The 17,767-nt window shown below is 39.6% G+C and overlaps 1 protein-coding gene across 7 annotated transcripts in view; it reads left to right on the top strand.

The window, feature by feature from the left end:
- Positions 1-17,767, top strand: part of tnikb (TRAF2 and NCK interacting kinase b) — a 43,864-nt gene that overhangs the window by 8,874 nt on the left and 17,223 nt on the right. For 4 of the 7 annotated variants that reach the window (XM_056738019.1, XM_056738018.1, XM_056738016.1 and 1 more), the window contains exons 2-14: positions 73-138; positions 8,141-8,197; positions 8,814-8,939; positions 10,027-10,137; positions 10,264-10,354; positions 11,206-11,336; positions 11,910-11,964; positions 12,041-12,119; positions 13,112-13,287; positions 13,658-13,724; positions 13,824-14,022; positions 14,564-14,680; positions 17,443-17,529. In XM_056738019.1, coding sequence (XP_056593997.1) covers positions 73-138; positions 8,141-8,197; positions 8,814-8,939; positions 10,027-10,137; positions 10,264-10,354; positions 11,206-11,336; positions 11,910-11,964; positions 12,041-12,119; positions 13,112-13,287; positions 13,658-13,724; positions 13,824-14,022; positions 14,564-14,680; positions 17,443-17,529 — 1,362 coding nt within the window. The remainder of the gene's footprint in view (positions 1-72; positions 139-8,140; positions 8,198-8,813; positions 8,940-10,026; positions 10,138-10,263; positions 10,355-11,205; positions 11,337-11,909; positions 11,965-12,040; positions 12,120-13,111; positions 13,288-13,657; positions 13,725-13,823; positions 14,023-14,563; positions 14,681-17,442; positions 17,530-17,767) is intronic. The other 3 variants (XM_056738023.1, XM_056738017.1, XM_056738022.1) reach the window with 1 other exon arrangement.

Raw genomic sequence — 17,767 nt, 5'->3', positions numbered from 1 at the left:
GTTTTATGACCTCAGCGTATATAATCCTATATAAAAAGCTTATCATCTCTTGTCTGTTTTACCCTCTTTTAGGATCCGGCTGGAATATTTGAGCTGGTGGAACTTGTTGGAAATGGAACTTATGGACAAGTGTATAAGGTACGTAATGCTTTAATGGTTTCTGATTAATCCATCTATTGTTTCCATTAAAAATGATTATTATAGCTTGAATGGATCATACGTCATGATTCAACACCATTTTCAAATGTACTCACTGGTTAGAGTGTTTTCGAGAAGCTCCCATTTGTGTGATCAGGCAGGTACAACCAGTTTCGGTGTGAATTTCTTGTGTGAAAGTCTGTTCAGGGAGACGTTTTGCATTTCCCTTAACTGTCTGCTCCAGAGTGTTCTCCTGGTGAGATGTTTCCTCTCAGTTCGCTCCAAAATCTGCACCTACCTGTCAATGCCCCGCCAGAGCTATTGCGTTTTCCCTGTGGTATGTTCAGGCGTGTCAAGACGCATGTGTTTTCCTGCACCTCTTGCCATTTCTTTGAAGATCCTCCACCCTTCCATTGAAAATGCAAGTGTGTGAGACATGTACTGTAGAACTGTGCATTCATTGGAACTCCAATGCATGTGTGTTATATGTGGATTTGTGAGGCTTAGGTGTTTAGTGATTGTGGTTGTTTATACAGTTTGAAACGTTGATAATGAAACATGTCTCAGTGTTTTCAATATAATTATTTTTTCCAGCACTCACAAAAATATTTTCTTCTATTCATATAGTATACGATGTACCTAAATGAAACTAAAAACCCACACAATTTCCATACATTTATACACATTTGCTAAGGAATTAATGTTTTAATTTGTTTTTCAATTACATTTAAATAACGTTTATTAGAATAACCAGTAATACTAATTTGAGTTTCACATTTCTTTAAGGGCATGAATCAGTTCCTGCTTTATTTCTAGTCATTTGTAACTTGTGGTTCAATGAGTGAGTCAGACATTCATTCAGTAAAGGAATTTTCACGCATTGATTGCTGGCCAATTCGTTAAATGAACCAGCACTTTTATGTCATTGTGTTTAAATCAGATTGCAAAGAAATAACTCAATTACATATTATTTATTTCGTTGGGGTGCTGAAGGTTCTGTTGTGTTTAATGTAGCTTTTCTTTATTTGAAGACCGACAGAATTCACGCCACTCATTCTGGTCGGATTAATCAAGTCATAATAGAAGTATATTGAATTGTAACCTTGGTTGTTTTTGCATTAAAAAAATCATCAATTAGAGTCTCTGATCTGAATCTTGAACGGTGTCAGGAACACCAAACCAGCAACACATGTCATAATGCAACACTTTAACTACTGAAAAACTTTCAAGAGTACTTGTTGCAGTGGATCTTTAAAACATGAAAGAGGATGTGGTTGTATTGTTTGGAGCGGTTTGCAGAAGCTATTAAGGTTGACAGTGAGTTAGTCGGTGTGCCGAGAAAACCAGCAGGAGGTGTGATTCATAGGTGGTGTTTATTTCTGAAGGTCTATCCATGGCTCAAATCTAGCTGTAATCTGTACTGAAAAAAATCCTAATCGTTTTATAAAAAACTTCTTGAAGAGATTTCTAAGGTGCTACTTTGGTTTATGGATATTCCAACAACAAGTTTATGTACATAGACGGTGTTTACCATGCGATTGTGACGGAATTATGGAGCGCGTGAGGTCATGAACTAATTAGCATATTTGTGACATCATCACATCGTGTTAGTGTAAGCACTTATCTGTTTTTCTTCTACTCGTTTCTGTCACATTATGTATATGTGGTCGCCCAAGTAAATGCATTGTATGGGAAACGCTGATAGGAGGTGTAAAAACATGATTATTTCGTAATAATAGGAAGTTTTTCTTACCGTACTTCTAAACTGACTCTCAAATGATTCGTTCCGCCATTCGTCTGTCTAATCCCCTCCTTTCCGCTAGCCTAGTCTGATGTGATTGGTCAGATGGTCTAGTCTGGTGTGATTGGTCTATGATGAGGCTCAAGCGCTACAGTGTCGTGGGAAGTCCAAGCAAAATGTAGACGACACTTAATGTAGTGACTTGAATCCGTGGTGGTTCGCGAATCGAACTAGTGACGACTCATTTGTGTGATTCAGAGTCGACTCCCTTTTTTCAAGCCATTAACTTTGTTATTAATTCACCTTCGGTTTACAACCCGGCAGACTGATTACTTTCAAACATGGCAACATTACACATTGCATGAAATGTCATTTTCGTGATCTCATGTTATGTACTCTTTAAGATTAAACCATTTCTTTGGGTAACTTGCGCAAGACAATGAGATTTATGATGATTAACGATTTGTTAACGTCACTAAAACATTTTTCTACAATTAAGCAACTATTTACCAGTGGAGTAAGTTCAAATTTATGAAATGCATGAAGTTTAGGAAGTAAAATGAGTAGGAAGAACCAGTGTGTGTTTGAGAAGTGTTTTTTTTTATTGTCGAGTACTTTATGGGAAAATCAACATGTGATTGCTTATGGTTAGCTGAAATACAATAGGAGGAAGTACTGTATTTAATCATAAAGACCAAATATTTGCCACTTCAAATTTGTGTTGGTGAGGACTCGAGCATACACAGCCTATTATGTCTTTGCTCTGGTTTCGTGTGGGCTGATCGACCCAAATATATATAAAAGAAATAAATTAAAACACACTTGTTTATTTTTGTGTGGGAGTTTTTCAAAAGCAAATAACACAAGCGGATGCTCCTGATATCTTTTATAATTCTCAGATTATTTAGAACAGCAAACTTTCGTTTTATTACAGTATATAGGTGGATGCGGAGTAGTTTTTTACCAAATTAAATTTTGCAGACGTCATTCTGGTGGCTTTGGTGAAGCTGCATTCAGGTCACAAAAGCCATGATTGTCTAAATGCTTGGCGTGAAAGAAATTACAGAGGCATGGAAATTCTGAATCATGGTTTTTATGTATGCAATAAAAGAAAGGTAAGACCGAAAGAGTCGCAGTCAGCTCCCATGAGGGTTTTCATGACTTATGTGATTTGAGATTCAAGACTTTTTTGATCTGAATTGCCTCATTATGAGAATTCTTCAGTTTCGTATTCCTGTTCGTTCGCTTGTTAATATGAAATCAAGGAGAATTCAAAATTTTTATTTATCTGTATATCGTCACTGTCCTTCTGAAAAAAACCTGTACTTTTTAAAAATGATAACGTACTATATTGTCAAAGTTAGCAAGTACTTTTTAATACTTTTTATTGATTTGCTATTTGCAAAACCCAGTGACAAACATAAAGGATGACTGATAATATGGAGTTATGACTAAAATAAAAATGATCGAAAGGACAGCTGCGAAATGTATTTTAATAGCATCTATCGTATTAAACTCTTCTTCAACAATGAAGAAAAATACAAAAATAAGTGTCACTTCATTCAAAAGTTAATATTAAAAGCATATTTTTGACCTTGCACCTTTTCTCTGGAGCTGTGAAACAGCCTGCTTCAATATCTGATCCCGTCTGTCTGGGTCAACCTCATTGTTGGGAAATGAAGAGTTTGTTGACAGGCCTTATTCTCATTGACAGGGGGTCTTTGATCTTATGGGCCTCCTGGTTCGCCCCGATGCTGCAAGCTGTTTTAATTAGTCCGGGGGTCAGAGGTTAAGGCCTTGTTTGCTGGCCTGCGTTTGAGGAGTCTCTGCTTTATTCAGTTGACCAGCCGCTACAGGAAAAGCAGGGTTCTTCGTTTCTCTCTTACTCCTTGCAGACGTAGATCTTTCTCTTGTGGCATGTCATCTTGGGAGATTCAGAAAGCCTTTAAAAATGTGGCCCGTGTTGGGAGGAAATAGATTCTGGGTCAGGATGTGCTGCATTGGGACCACTCATCTCCCACTCACATGATGCTTCTTTTGAGAGAAATCTGCTGCGAAGGAACTTTTATCAAAGCTTTTGGTTTGATTCATTTTCGCAGCTCTTAAAAAGGTTTTTAAGTGTGCATTCGACGCTTGCTTGGGAAGAGTTGGGGATTTCAATGCATCCCTAACCTTAAAGGGACAGTTCACCCAAAAATCATCACCTGGTGTCATTTCAAACCTTTTGTCCGAAGAAGACAAAAGAAGACATTCTGAAGAATGTGGGTAACCAGACAACATTGTCCTCCATTGAGTTTCGTTGTATGGAGCCGAAACCACAGAGACATTTCTCAAAATATCTTATTTTGTGTTCCACAGAGAAAGGGTTATAAACAGCTTTTCAAGTTTTTTTTGGGTGAACTATCCCTATTAGTATTTAACTTAACTCTGCATGCACTATTTCGTCATAAATGATAGCTAAAATAATGTGTCTTATTTTCCTCATGCATGTTTCTCATAGAAATTTTGCTCCACTTAGCAACCAACCAGAAGCCCCTAGCAACCCCATAGCATTTTAACAGTGCCAACTTGTCACCCATGCATCATCAATAAAACGGCGAGCTTACGGTTAAATTTAGCAATTCTTCACATTGAGCCTCTAAATAAAACACAGACTTCCTGCATTCCATAAGTAACTTGAGGGCATGTGATGTATTGGAGACCGTTCTCTCAATGGAAGATGAGTAAGGAGCTTCTGGTCCTCAAAGCGCTCTTACAGGCTGAGCTGAGAGGGTCAAGCTAGGTCACATGTCTCAGGAACAAGAGGAGCTGTCTGTACGAGAGTGTGAAAATCATGAACCTCCTCCGCCTTCCACGTCTGTTGCTAGGCTACGCGGAGGAAGTGTTGCTTGAGCGTTTTTCGCATTGGCACCCCGCGTTTGCCCGTTACACGTTACAGGCATACAACAGTCTCGCAGTGACAAGCTACTTCCTGATTGCACAATAATAGACGCTCAGCTCCAACACTTACTGTATATATTGTTGTAAAGCCTTCCTTCCAACCAAAACCGTCTAGAACATCGAGTTTGGCTAGCAACTGCTGTGATGATGAAACAACACAGCAATGTCTTTCTGACATCATTTTACAGCTACAGTTACAATACAGCAACACCGCATGCGCTCGGATAGCCATTTACAGTAATTTCAGACATACAGAAACAAATCCATAATACGGAGCTCCGCTGCCAGTCTAGATTAGAGACAGAAAGGGCTGCACGGTGTGCTTATCCACATCTGTGAGCATGCAGACCAGTTCACACATAAGCTACAAATATATGTGTAGCCAAGTACGAATTACAAGGTTTTTAAAAGAATAATATACGTGATAATGGCTTTCATGGTAATTCTTTGTATTGAGTAATAGCATGCAGTTTTAGTCTAAAATAGCACACGACTGTACCAGTTGGGCTATTTTTGTTGAAAGCCTGTGCAGTTTGTTCTGCACCGTGCACTGTATGCAGATTTTCTTATACCCGTGGGATACCTGCCATTTGGGAAAATGTGCCATGGACAGCATCTATAGAATCTTTGGTTTATTGCAGTAGCAATGTTGTCAATGTCTCTGAAACTTTAAAGGGACAGTTCACAAAAAATTGGAGTGGTTCCAAAACTGCATACATTACTTTTTTCCGATGAACACAGAGAAGGATATTTGGAAGAACGCTTGTAACCAAACGGTTCGTGGCCGCCATTGACTACCATAGTAGAAAAAATGACATTGGTGGTCAAGTGCCCCAGAACTGTTTGCTTTGTCGTGGTCAACAGAACCATGAAACTTGTAAAGTAATGATGGTAGTCAATGGTGGCCAAGAACTGTTTGGTCACAAGCATTCTTCCAAATATCTTTCTCTGTGCTCATCATAAAAATGAAATTTAAACAGATTTGATAAATTTGAGGGTGTGTAAGTGATGACTGAATTGAAGTGTTTGGCTGAACTGTTCCTTTAAATAATTGAATTAATGTGTGTGGTTTAAGTTGATTATGCACAGTATATGCCATTATGTATTCTATTCTGAGCGTAACTTAAGCTATCTTTACTACAGCTCATTCTGTATGTTTTTTTTATTACGTTTGTCGAGCTTTGGGATGCGTAGCAGCTGAGAACGGTCTCTTATCTCATACGTCAGCGCTCCAGAACTTTTCTGTTAATCTCTGTCAAGAACCCAGATGGTTTTTCAGTTAGCGCTCAGCTCGGTGAATCTTCTCATTACGAGAGACACGAAGCTTCAGGCCGTGAATCCATCACACTTGCACACAGTTTCCATTTCCACATTTATGATTCGGAAACACGTCAGCATAATTCATTACTGTTAGTAAAGTGTAATATCGCCATGATTGGCTTGCGTATCTCAATTACACAACATTGTTTTGTCCCATCGATGTGTCTTTCCAGCCCATTAGCTCTGTGCCTTTCTGTCTTTGCATCAGCACCCTTATTTGTTTTAAATATGGTCTGCTAAGAAGGGGGTTGTGCCCTTGTAGTATTCAAGTTAAGGGATAGTTCACACTCAAAAAAAAAAAAATTGCTCACCTTTTCATTTAAAACCTGTATGACTTTCTTTCTTCTGCAGAACACAAGAGAAGATATTTCAAAGAATGTTGGTAACCAAACAACAGTGGTACCCATTGACTTACATTGGTTTTGTGTCCAAACAATAGGAGTCAAAGGGTACCGCTGTTGTTCGCTTACCAACATTTTTTAAAATATCTTCTTTTGTGTTCTGCAGAAGAAAGAAAGTCATACAGGTTTGAAATGATATGTGCGTATGTAAATGATGTCAGAATTTTCATTTTTGGGTGAACTATCCCTAAAACAGCACATGCATTACTCACTAAACCACGACACCTTCGGGTGTCTCCTTAAAAGCTTTTTTTTCCTAAGCTTTGTGTTTTGTCAGGGCTTCGCCTATGCTTTCCAATGATGATGAAGTTGTTAATGAGGACTGATGGGACATGTATAAATCTCTCTCGTCATGTTTTTCTCATCCGTTTTTACTCTTTCCCTCCTTCTCTCTCTGTAACATCTCCCCTGCTCCGAATGGGAGTTGTGGGAGTGTGTCGGGTGAGGAGATGAACTGTGCATAATTAATTGTGAAGAACACACACTGGGTGATTCTGTCTTTCCGATGAAAGCATTTCCTGCCGCTTGGATCTGCTTTGGTGTCTCCTGTCATTGTCCAGAAATGCCTCCGCTGTGTGCGCAGATGATCTTTGTCCGTGATGTCTGCTTCCCTCATTTGTTCCGAGTGTTCCTTTCTTTATAGTTTAGCATCAGTATTTTTAAGGATTGGAGCTCAGGGATAATGAGGAGCTTAATGGGTAAACGGATGCTATAATGCATGCTATCTATTAACCTATACATCTCAATGTTATTTTCTTCTATTTTAAGTGCGCAAGTCTTTGATTTTGAATTCATAGCTTTTCATTTGGTCTCCCGAGCTGTAGATTTAATGAGATTATTCATTTTAGAGTCAAGTTAATGATGTCATAGCAATGCTGACTGGCTGATGTCATCTAAAGATGCTCACAGTCCCGAGCACTTCTAGCTCTCCTGAGGTGTGATGTGAAATCCAGCAGGAAAACCTGTAACTGTTGTGGTATAAAATATTTATATTTGTTCCAGCAAAAGTGTGTGCTTTTATTCATGGAAAAGGTTCTTTAAAGAAATAGTTCACCCAAAATGACAATTCTGTCATCATTTACTCACCCTCTTGTCATTTCAAACATGCAAGACTTTCTTTCTTCTCCAGAACACAAAATAAGATATTTTGAAGAATGTTGGTAACCAAGCAACGGCGACCCATCGACTTGCATTGTGTCCCGCCATTGTTCAGTAACCAACATTGTTCAAAATATCTTGCCAAACCATTAAGGGGGAAGACCGGGAAAGACCACAAATTTTCATTGCCACATTCCTGTCATAGTTTTTCAGTTCCTCTGTAACAGTGGAAGAGTCCTCTTGTATTTGCGCAACGTTTTTGGAGTTCCTTCCATTCCAAACAGCGTTGTCTTCTGGTGCCATTATAACGCACACAAAACGGTACGGAGGAGCCCAATATCCCTCACACAGATGTCTGGGCCAGTTTCAGTCATTCTAGGAAATGTTTTCTTCCTTTCTGCTGTTATGCAACGATATCTATCCATTCTGGTTTATGTCACCACCACATGTTCAATAATGATATTTGCATGATACATGTGAGTGATGTTTTTTCTCTTCCTAGGGACGCCACGTTAGGACGGGCCAGCTCGCTGCTATCAAGGTCATGGATGTCACGGGGGTAAGAGAGCAATCAGCTCATTTCAATATTCTGTTTCACTCCCACTCTTTCTGGTTTTGTCGGTTTCACTGTGACACTTTCCCTTCATGTGTGATATCAGTCAAACAAACGTGTGGGTAGTTGGCAGGAAATTGTGCTGTTTGTGTCCGTTCAGCGTTTTGTTAAAGGGTATAACTGAATTTGGCGGAAATCATTAACTTCCACATTGGGCCCACAAACATAGATCATGTTTAGGGACCACAATAAGGGACACAATTACTCAATATTTAAAATATTTGGCGGTCAAATGTGGTGTTTTGTATGGCAGATTTGCAGAAACAAACTACGCAGAGAGAAATTGAAATAGTTACAGTTAAAGCTGATTTCGAGTGGAATTCAGTTTCATTTCTTTTGAAATGTATGTAATATTGAAAATGTATGATTGTATTATGCCAACTATTGAAAAATACAAAAAATGTTTTTAAATCTTTAGACGAGTGTTTGAATCTGTGAATCTGTAAATGTTATCAGTAGTATGTCATAGGGCTTCCTGAGCATGACCCGCATACACGCACTAGGACCAGGATACGCAATATTTTCCGTCTCCGTCCTGAGTGTTTTCTTTTGTGTTTGACAGGATGAAGAGGAGGAGATCAAAGCTGAGATCAACATGCTGAAAAAATACTCTCATCATCGCAACATCGCCACCTACTACGGTGCCTTCGTCAAGAAGAATCCACCCGGCATGGACGACCAGCTCTGGGTCGGTCTTCACCCTCTGAACAGGGATAAACTCAGCATTATATAATGTTTAGATTTCTCTATTTGTGTGTTTTAAGATGCTGTTTTACCTTTATCCAAAATACAGTAGCTTTACAATATGCTTTTTTTTCCAAACTAATGCTTCTCCACTGTGAACTAAAACGATTATCAAATGCCGCTCTCCAAAAAGTATGCAAAGAAAAAATGTGCAAGATGTTGCCGTTTCATTTCCTCTGTGGTGAGGTTGGCTGTTTCTGCCCAGCAAGTTGCATGAGACTCCGGCGTACACTCGAACACTTGAACATGTGGTCAGGGTTACCACTTTTAGACTCTATGTGAGACGAATTTCTCAAAGAGAAGAAACAATGTTACCAACTCAGCAGGCCAGATATATTTAAGCCCTTGCGAGGGCATCAAAACAATTGCAAATCATGTTCCGCTTATAAATGCATCATTTTGGTGAGGTTGATTTTGCTCGTTGGGGTCCTGATGAGAATTGAGTCACTTTATATAGTAAAAAAAATTTTTTACCATCAAATATGTTTTCCTATGTAACAATGATTTCCAACACTGGTCCAAGTTAAAATCCAACAGACAGGTTTTTATTTTATATTAATAGATTTTTATTCTGTTGTAAGAAACATTGTAAATCGAAGTAATGAACTTCTGCAGCACTTGGTGTTCTTTAGACTTATTGGTCAAACGGAGCATTTTTGGGTTTCAGTGCCTTTACTCAACAGCTCTGCAGCCACAAATAGATCCACCAAAACTTGGTCTTAATAGCCACTTTCTAACGCGAAACCTGGTAAATTGAGGTATTACTGCAGAATAAACTTTTCCGGACAAATTCTCCACATAAGCAACTGCATTGGTGCTTTCTATTTCTGCACAATTCTCTCTGCCATCCCAAGCCAATCCCATAAATCACAGCGTCAACACGGATCTATAGAAACGAACTTTGATGTAGCTGATTTGCAGACATTTTGACAGCAGGTTCTCTTTTTTAGCTCCTGTTCGGGTCAGTTCTGTTAAAAAAAAACGTGTTTTCATCAATCACGTGAGTGATTGTTTTCTGTTTGTGTCTATAGCTGGTGATGGAGTTCTGTGGCGCAGGTTCAGTGACAGATTTGATCAAGAACACAAAAGGGAACTCTCTGAAGGAGGAGTGGACCGCGTACATCTGCAGAGAAATCCTCAGGGTGAGTATATGTTTACCGTTCATATGTGATGGGGTCATGAAAAGACTTTGGGATGTTAAAGTGTTATTTCAGCCTTACTATATGTCTCTAGCTGTGAATAACCTTTGAATGATTCGTTTCTGAAAGGGTCTGACCCATTTGCATCAGCATAAGGTCATCCACCGTGACATCAAAGGGCAGAACGTTTTGCTCACAGAAAACGCGGAGGTCAAACTAGGTAAGTTCACACCCAGCGACTGATATCACAGTCAAAAAGCAATGTGCAGGTTGTCATAACAGGCTCACTTTGAATGAGTTAAGACTCGCATAGGCTTCTGCTATACCCAAAAGGCTTCCTAACAAGTTGAACCAGATATATTTCCTTGATCAGCCACATGTTGGCCACCAGCTAATTAGGGCTGGGTGAAATATTCAGATGTCATTTTATACCTTCGGAACATTTTTCTTGATGATATATAATATTTGATGTGTTGGCCTTGTTAAAAAGGGAGGAATAAGTCACTAAAAGTAGATGCTAATATCTTGCCTATATTTTCCAACTAGTGTGACATTGTCAGCTCTTCTCAAAATACTGTTTTTGTATTGGACAGTTGTGACAAACTGTCACATTGCGGTTTTGATTTCACATTGTATTATACAAACAGCCCGGCTGTGGCAATAATCGAACGTTCTGTCCTAGAAAGATTTTTTTATTTGTCACATTTATCTGTCAGTAATAGAAACTAGAAAGAGGTAGTAATACAATACAAATTTATTTGGGTATCGCAAGGGTTCTATCTTTGAAACTGAAGCTTTCTTGAACTTCAACACTTCCCTGAGTTTTTAAGTGGCTCCTGTCAGAGAACCCGCGGCCCTGCTCTCAGTTATTAGGGCTTGACGTTGACTTGTTGGAGTTTGGGAGACGGTTCAGGCTGGTTGCTATGACAACACTGCCTGCGGTGAGGAGGGGAGAGTGTCACGGAGGCAGATGGCAGCATGCACTTCATCAAAGACCTCTCTGCTCATTACAGCACGCAGACGCATTAAAGCCAAGTCTTCCTGGTGTTTGTGTGTGTGTGTTTGCAACAGTTGATTTTGGGGTGAGTGCACAGTTGGATCGCACTGTCGGCAGAAGGAACACATTTATCGGCACGCCATATTGGATGGCTCCAGAGGTTATAGCCTGTGATGAGAACCCTGATGCCACTTATGACTTTAAGGTATTTGAAGTGCGGCTCAATTACACGGTTACTGTCCTGTGACATCTTTTGTGTCAGCTTCTCGTTTGGCTTAAAGGAATATTCTGTCTTTAATGCATGTAGAACTAAAAAAAAGTTATTTGATTTTCATTTGTCCCTTGTAAAATGGGGTTTACAGTAAGTTAATCGGTGCCAGTCAATAAATGTTCAAATACACACAGATTAAAAGATGTAAACACATAGATGTTAAAGTGATACATTTTCTCACCCTCTTTTCATTTTAAACCTGTCTGACAAAAGAGCATATTCTGAAGAATGGTGTTAACCAGACAATGACGGCACCCATTAACTTGCATTGGTTTTGGGTGCTGCCATTGTTTTGTTTTTTTTGACACCGTTCACATCCAATGCCTCAATGTAACTCTACATTTTTTCATGCAAGGGATGATTCAAAAGTATCATTTGTGAGATAATGTTCATTACCACAAAAAATATCAGTTGACCTTAATGTGTTTTTTCACCTGGAATATTCCTTTATGCCACAGATCACAGTAAGGTCTGTTAATGCTTATAAATGCTGTTCATTTGTTACAGAGTGATTTGTGGTCTTTGGGAATTACAGCCATTGAAATGGCAGAAGGAGCCCCTCGTAAGTCCACCACAATGCCATACCATGCCATTGATATGTGGTAATACTCGTAGCTAACGCCCATTTCTCCCTTCAGCGCTGTGCGACATGCATCCCATGCGTGCCCTCTTCCTCATACCCAGAAACCCAGCGCCCCGACTCAAGTCCAAGAAGTGGTAAGTCAAACATCTTATATACATTTACAACATGTATATATTTTCAGTCCAGATCATTTTGTCATCAGGCAGAGTTTGATGCATTTAGACTGGCGTTTGGAAATAAATTGATTTGAAATAAATAAGTGTGTACTTCAGGTTTGAGTTTGAATGTAAATGACTTCCTGTGGCATGAACGTTCACATGTGGGTATTTTGTGAGTGACTGTAGGATTTGTTTAGCATGATGAAATGCTGTGAGAAAGATAGATGATTAACCCTGCTTATAATTTCAAACACAGTCAGCATCACTTACAAAGCTGTGAAATAGCACCTGCATGTGATATTTTACAGCCTTATTTAGATTTATGGTTTGCCTACTGTGTCTCTAGAAGGAAAACTAACTGCTCTCAAAGTTGAGTGAATGGACAAAGCATTTAAGACCACGAGGCCGTTTACACGAGACTTTTGAAAACGGGTCTCGAAGTTCACGTTTATGAAAACGACGGCATTATAGTTTCCGTGTAAACTCTGAATGCGGCGTTTTCCAAAAACGATGATGTCATACGCATGTGCAAGCTTACCCTTGTTCACAGTCGAGCAAACCAAATGATGGTTGTCTTCTCTTTGCTGTAAGATTTCCCAAACTCTGGTATTTTAGCTGTGTTTTGTTTTGCCGCCATCGATACGCTCCATTGCTCCTGTGTTGTGCCCGTGTTAGTCGCGCTCACAATGATGCTACACAGTAGAGGCGGCGCAACCATGACGATAAGTTTACAATCCCCACCCACTTTGAAGCGCTACTAAACTTCTGTGGAAAAGCAAAGTGAGCCGAAGTGAAATGAGCTGGACAGAGCGAGTCGTACTTAACCTGCTGTTACCAAGCAGTGGAAAAGCGCCAATAGTGAAATAAGCATGAATGATCACTTCAAAACAATGTTTTTGAAAAGATCAGTGTAGCTTTAAACAGGTTGACTGTGCAAATAGAGTAAACTGAACCTCATTATTTCTTAGGTCCAAGAAGTTTCAGGCATTTATTGAGAGCTGTTTGTTGAAAAATCACAATCAGAGACCCAGTACAGAGCAACTCATCAAACATCCCTTCATCAAAGACCTCCCCAACGAGAGACAGGTCCGAATTCAGCTCAAAGACCACATCGACCGAACCAAGAAGAAGAGGGGAGAGAGAGGTGGGTTTTCTCTGCTTTTTGTGTTTTAGGATCAGTCGTGTAAGAGCTGATCTCAAATCAGTGTTCTTAAGCGTACATGTGTGAAGATCTGCAGATTGAGACTTAATAGAACTGATCTACGTCAAGATTTGTTAAGTTTTGATGCAACCATTTTATTTGCTTTACAATATAAAATGTCTAGAACACAGCTTTCTGGAATACTTGATTCTGATTGGTCAGTCACATGATTCTGCCGCTTACCTTATAAACTCTTCGAGATGTGACCATCTCTGCAAATATTATGTGTCTTGAAAAATATTAACGCGAATCAGTTTTTCATGGCCGTACCATTTTTGAATGAGTATTTTAAAATATGCCTACTTTTTTTTAGATGAGACGGAATACGAGTACAGTGGAAGCGAAGAAGAGGAGGAAGAACGTGATGTAGGAGAGCCAAGGTACATGGATGATCTCTCTCCCGTGTACACATGCACCCGCACACACACAGACATGTAGTTGAAGACCCATATAACACATTAAACGCGTCTTACTCGCAGCTCCATCATAAACATCCCTGGTGAATCGACCCTGAGGCGAGACTTCCTGCGTCTGCAGCTGGCCAATAAGGAGCGCTCGGAGGCGCTGAGGAGACAACAGCTAGAACAGCAACAGAATGAGGAGCACAAGCGCCAACTACTGGCAGAGAGGCAGAAACGCATCGAGGAGCAAAAGGAGCAAAGGAGGAGACTGGAGGAGGTGAGATAGAGAGAAACGGACCTTTGATCCAATTTTTGATCTTTAAATTACCAGTCTACACTTTAACCTAGTGTTCTTCTTTCTTGTGCAAAGTACAAAGAATGGTTTGATATGTAATTTCAGTTATACACTTCCTGTCTTCGTTGTGTGTAATGGCCCAAGTTATGAGTGCAGTCTTTAAACGTCCCTGCGAGCAACTGATCATTTCACAGGAAGGTTACCCAGTATTTTTCAACCGATTGTTGGGAATTCTTCAAACACGAGTTGGCAGAAATAGTTTTGCGTTTCGTGATGTTGGGTTTTCTCAGAAGGGGACCTGCTGTGATGAATCAGGCTGCCCGGTTGGGCGTCAACCTCTTATTCAGTATATCAACCCCCTGATGTTCCTCTGTCAGGCTGTCTCTTGTGTACTGTTCCTGTCTGAAGGGCCATTCAGCATGGGTGCATGCTAAAAAAGCAATACCAGTCACACTGCCACCTCATGGTGAAGTAGAACTTCATACTAGAGAGATTGACAGAACGTTCACTTGTGTTCTCACAGCAACAACGACGGGAGAGAGAGCTTCGAAAACAGCAGGAGAGAGAGCAGAGGAGGCGCTATGAAGAGATGGAGCAGCTGAGGAGAGAGGAGGAGAGAAGGCACGCTGAGAGAGAGCAGGTATATGTCGACACACATTTCATCTACACACAGATATTATCATCCGCATTGTTGGTATATAACTCAAATTGCTAGTGAATGGATGAAATTTGTCAGGTGGTGCTCATTTCTGGTAATCATACGTGTAATGTGATGTGCACTTCACACAGTCTTAGACTAGGTGTCCACTCAGATATGCATATCAGACTCTCTCATGCCTCGATTTCTTATTAAAAGCGTTTTCTCCAGTTTGTGACTCATTTCCTCCAGGCAGGGAAACGTATGCATATTTAAAACACACGCCCACTCTCACAGATGCGCCTCTACAGTGGTGAAGTCTAGTTTTTTCTAGTGAGTATCCTTTGATGTCCCCCAAGCCTAACTCACCCGCCCCAGATCAACACCCAGCGAGCACCACGAATGCATAGAGAAGACCTCTATATGTAATCAAGAGCATTCTGAAAGATTTATTGCAAGCAATATTTCAATAGCCAATGACAGCTGGGGTGACTTGCTGGTTTTGTAAATCACTGTCTAACTAAGCCAGTTAAGAGTTACATTTAGCCTTAGATGGAATATGTATACAATCCCTAAAGCACAGGTTTCATCAACTGGCAATTTTCAATGCACATTTGTGATCCATGTGAAAACCCAGCTATAAAGTCATTTTTTGTGATATACTATTTCTACATAAACCCTCACTGCTAAAAAAAGCATCATATAAATTCTCGTGGTTTCCACTAAAATACGATTATGAACCACATATGTTTCTATTACAAAATTTGTAAAAAATGTTCTAGTGATTCTCATCTGCATATATTGCGTTTTGGGAAGGATGCTATAATTTTTTCAGCCGGCAACCAACATAATGTAAAAAATATCCTGTGAAAGTTTAATGTTTAGATTTTATTTTGTCCGTTTTGATTGACTAAGGCCATGTCAAAGACATTCAATCATATTGAAATAAATGATTAAAATCGAACTTTGATGCTCGTCACAAAAAACTAAATTTTTAGCCCATATTTCACACACCGGGTCACACTTATGAGTGCAAGTTGTGCCTGTTATTGACATTGATAGTAAACTATAATAATCTACGATAAACATTTGTGCAGTTTTATCAAGCACCCGCATTTATAGATTGCTGGCAGTGTCTCTAAGTGGACTTTCACAAGGCTAGGCAGGTGTTCTCATATCTTAACATCAACAACAATTATATACATTGGAATATACGTTAACTCTCCTTTTCTCCCTCATTTATTGATTGACCACACGAACTAACGTTTGTGAAGTCAGCTAGTTAGAGACGATTGAATATGCCAACAATTCCCTCACAGCTATGTTCATCATAACAAATATGCTCATTTTATTAAAGAATACACAGTGGTTTTAAAACTAGGGGTAAGTTGTCAGCAGAAAGTATAATACACCGATGAACAGAGTATTGCGCCCCCGGGATATGTATCATGAGCCTCATCGGGCTAATTTTCTGTAACGCCTGCTGCAGTGTCACTCGAAGTGGCATTAGCTTCAGGGGCAGGCTTACCAAAACACTGGAATAGTGTAGTTTAAATGCTTGTCTTTCATGATCTCCTTTTGTTTCATATCTCCTGGTTGCACCAATGGTTTGACATGTATTGCATAAGCTACATGCAGTTTCATACAGTTTTTAAAGATAGAGGTGTCAGTGCTGTAAATACTTAACTTAACATACTTTTCAACAAAGTACGATTTTCAATGTGGCTGTTATCGAATTAGATATACAGTATAATCATTTGCTGGATTATAGATACAAGTTCCTGATTCTCTTTTAGTTTGAAACTGATAACTATTGCTCGTGCTTTTAAATAAGACATGTAACTTTTCAATGTATAATGTGTTTAATAATGGGGCCTTTTCTTCTGTCACGACCTTCATCTCTCTATAGAGCCTGTTAATCGACGTCACGCCATGTTGACTGTTGCGCCATCTTGGGAGGATGGGTGCTAGTGCCTTCAATGCGGTGTTATTTTGTTTTGTTTTTCATTAGGGAATATAACTACGATAGGTCGGACTTGCCGTGTTAAAAACTGAAATAGCATTACACAGAGTCGTTCAGAAGAAGCCCATGGTTCCTTTCGATTTCTCCATATATCAAACAAAACAAGTAAAGTTACATATCAAAACAATATTAGCAGTGGAGTATGGTCCTCCCAACATGGCGGAGCCACTGCAACATGCAATATAGGGCGTGACGTCAGCATCACATTCTCTATTGACGGTTTCAGCTGCAACAACGTAAAGAAATGTGGCCCAAACTTAAGATCCGGTTGGCCTCCACATAGAATCAATAACTGTAGAGTAGTTTTAATTTAATTTAATACAACCAATATACTGTAAAATATTAATATGAATTGAATTGAAAATAAATTAATATTATACATAGAAGCAGAGCGCATATTAACTTGGGTCCAGGCTCATGCGTGTGATGAAACTGTCTAAACTGTACTTGTTTTATTGGGTATTTTTCCTTGATTCCTTCATTATTCATATTAGATTTAGACTCAAATCTTGCAAATTTACCCTAAATTGGATATGCACATGGGGTATAAACTGGAAAGTAATTTGCTGTAAGTTATAATCACTTGTTACGGTTTTCCTACCTTTCGATTTGCTTGCAAGTCTCCCTTTAAACTGTTTAAAGGCCTTGTTCTCTCTCTTTCCTCTTACTGTCTTTCTCTCTCTCTCTCAAACACACTCTCTATTTCTTGTTTTCCTCCTGATACGCTGATCTGTGGGGTTAGGAGTATATCCGTCGGCAGTTAGAGGAAGAACAGAGGCAGCTAGAGATCCTACAACAGCAGCTCCTTCAAGAACAGGCTCTCCTCCTGGTAAACTAACATTTCCCCTTTCACCCCTCTGACGCCCCGTTCAGACCGCCAGTGACACCCAGCGACAAAGTGAAGCGATGTCATTCATTTCAATGGAGAGCCAGTGACTTCCTGCGACAGTGACCATTGGCGACAGGAAATGTCTAGCGATGCAACAAGGTTGACATTTGCGCAGATTGATGGAAATGATTGCGACTATCAATAGGAGTAAAACAGCGGAGCTCACGTCTTCCATCTC

Source organism: Triplophysa dalaica, chromosome 23 (genome assembly GCF_015846415.1).
Source record: "Triplophysa dalaica isolate WHDGS20190420 chromosome 23, ASM1584641v1, whole genome shotgun sequence".
In the NCBI taxonomy this organism is placed as follows: Eukaryota; Metazoa; Chordata; class Actinopteri; order Cypriniformes; family Nemacheilidae; genus Triplophysa; species Triplophysa dalaica.
Note: the sequence above shows the minus strand (reverse complement) of the source record. Positions and strands in the feature narration are given on the sequence as shown.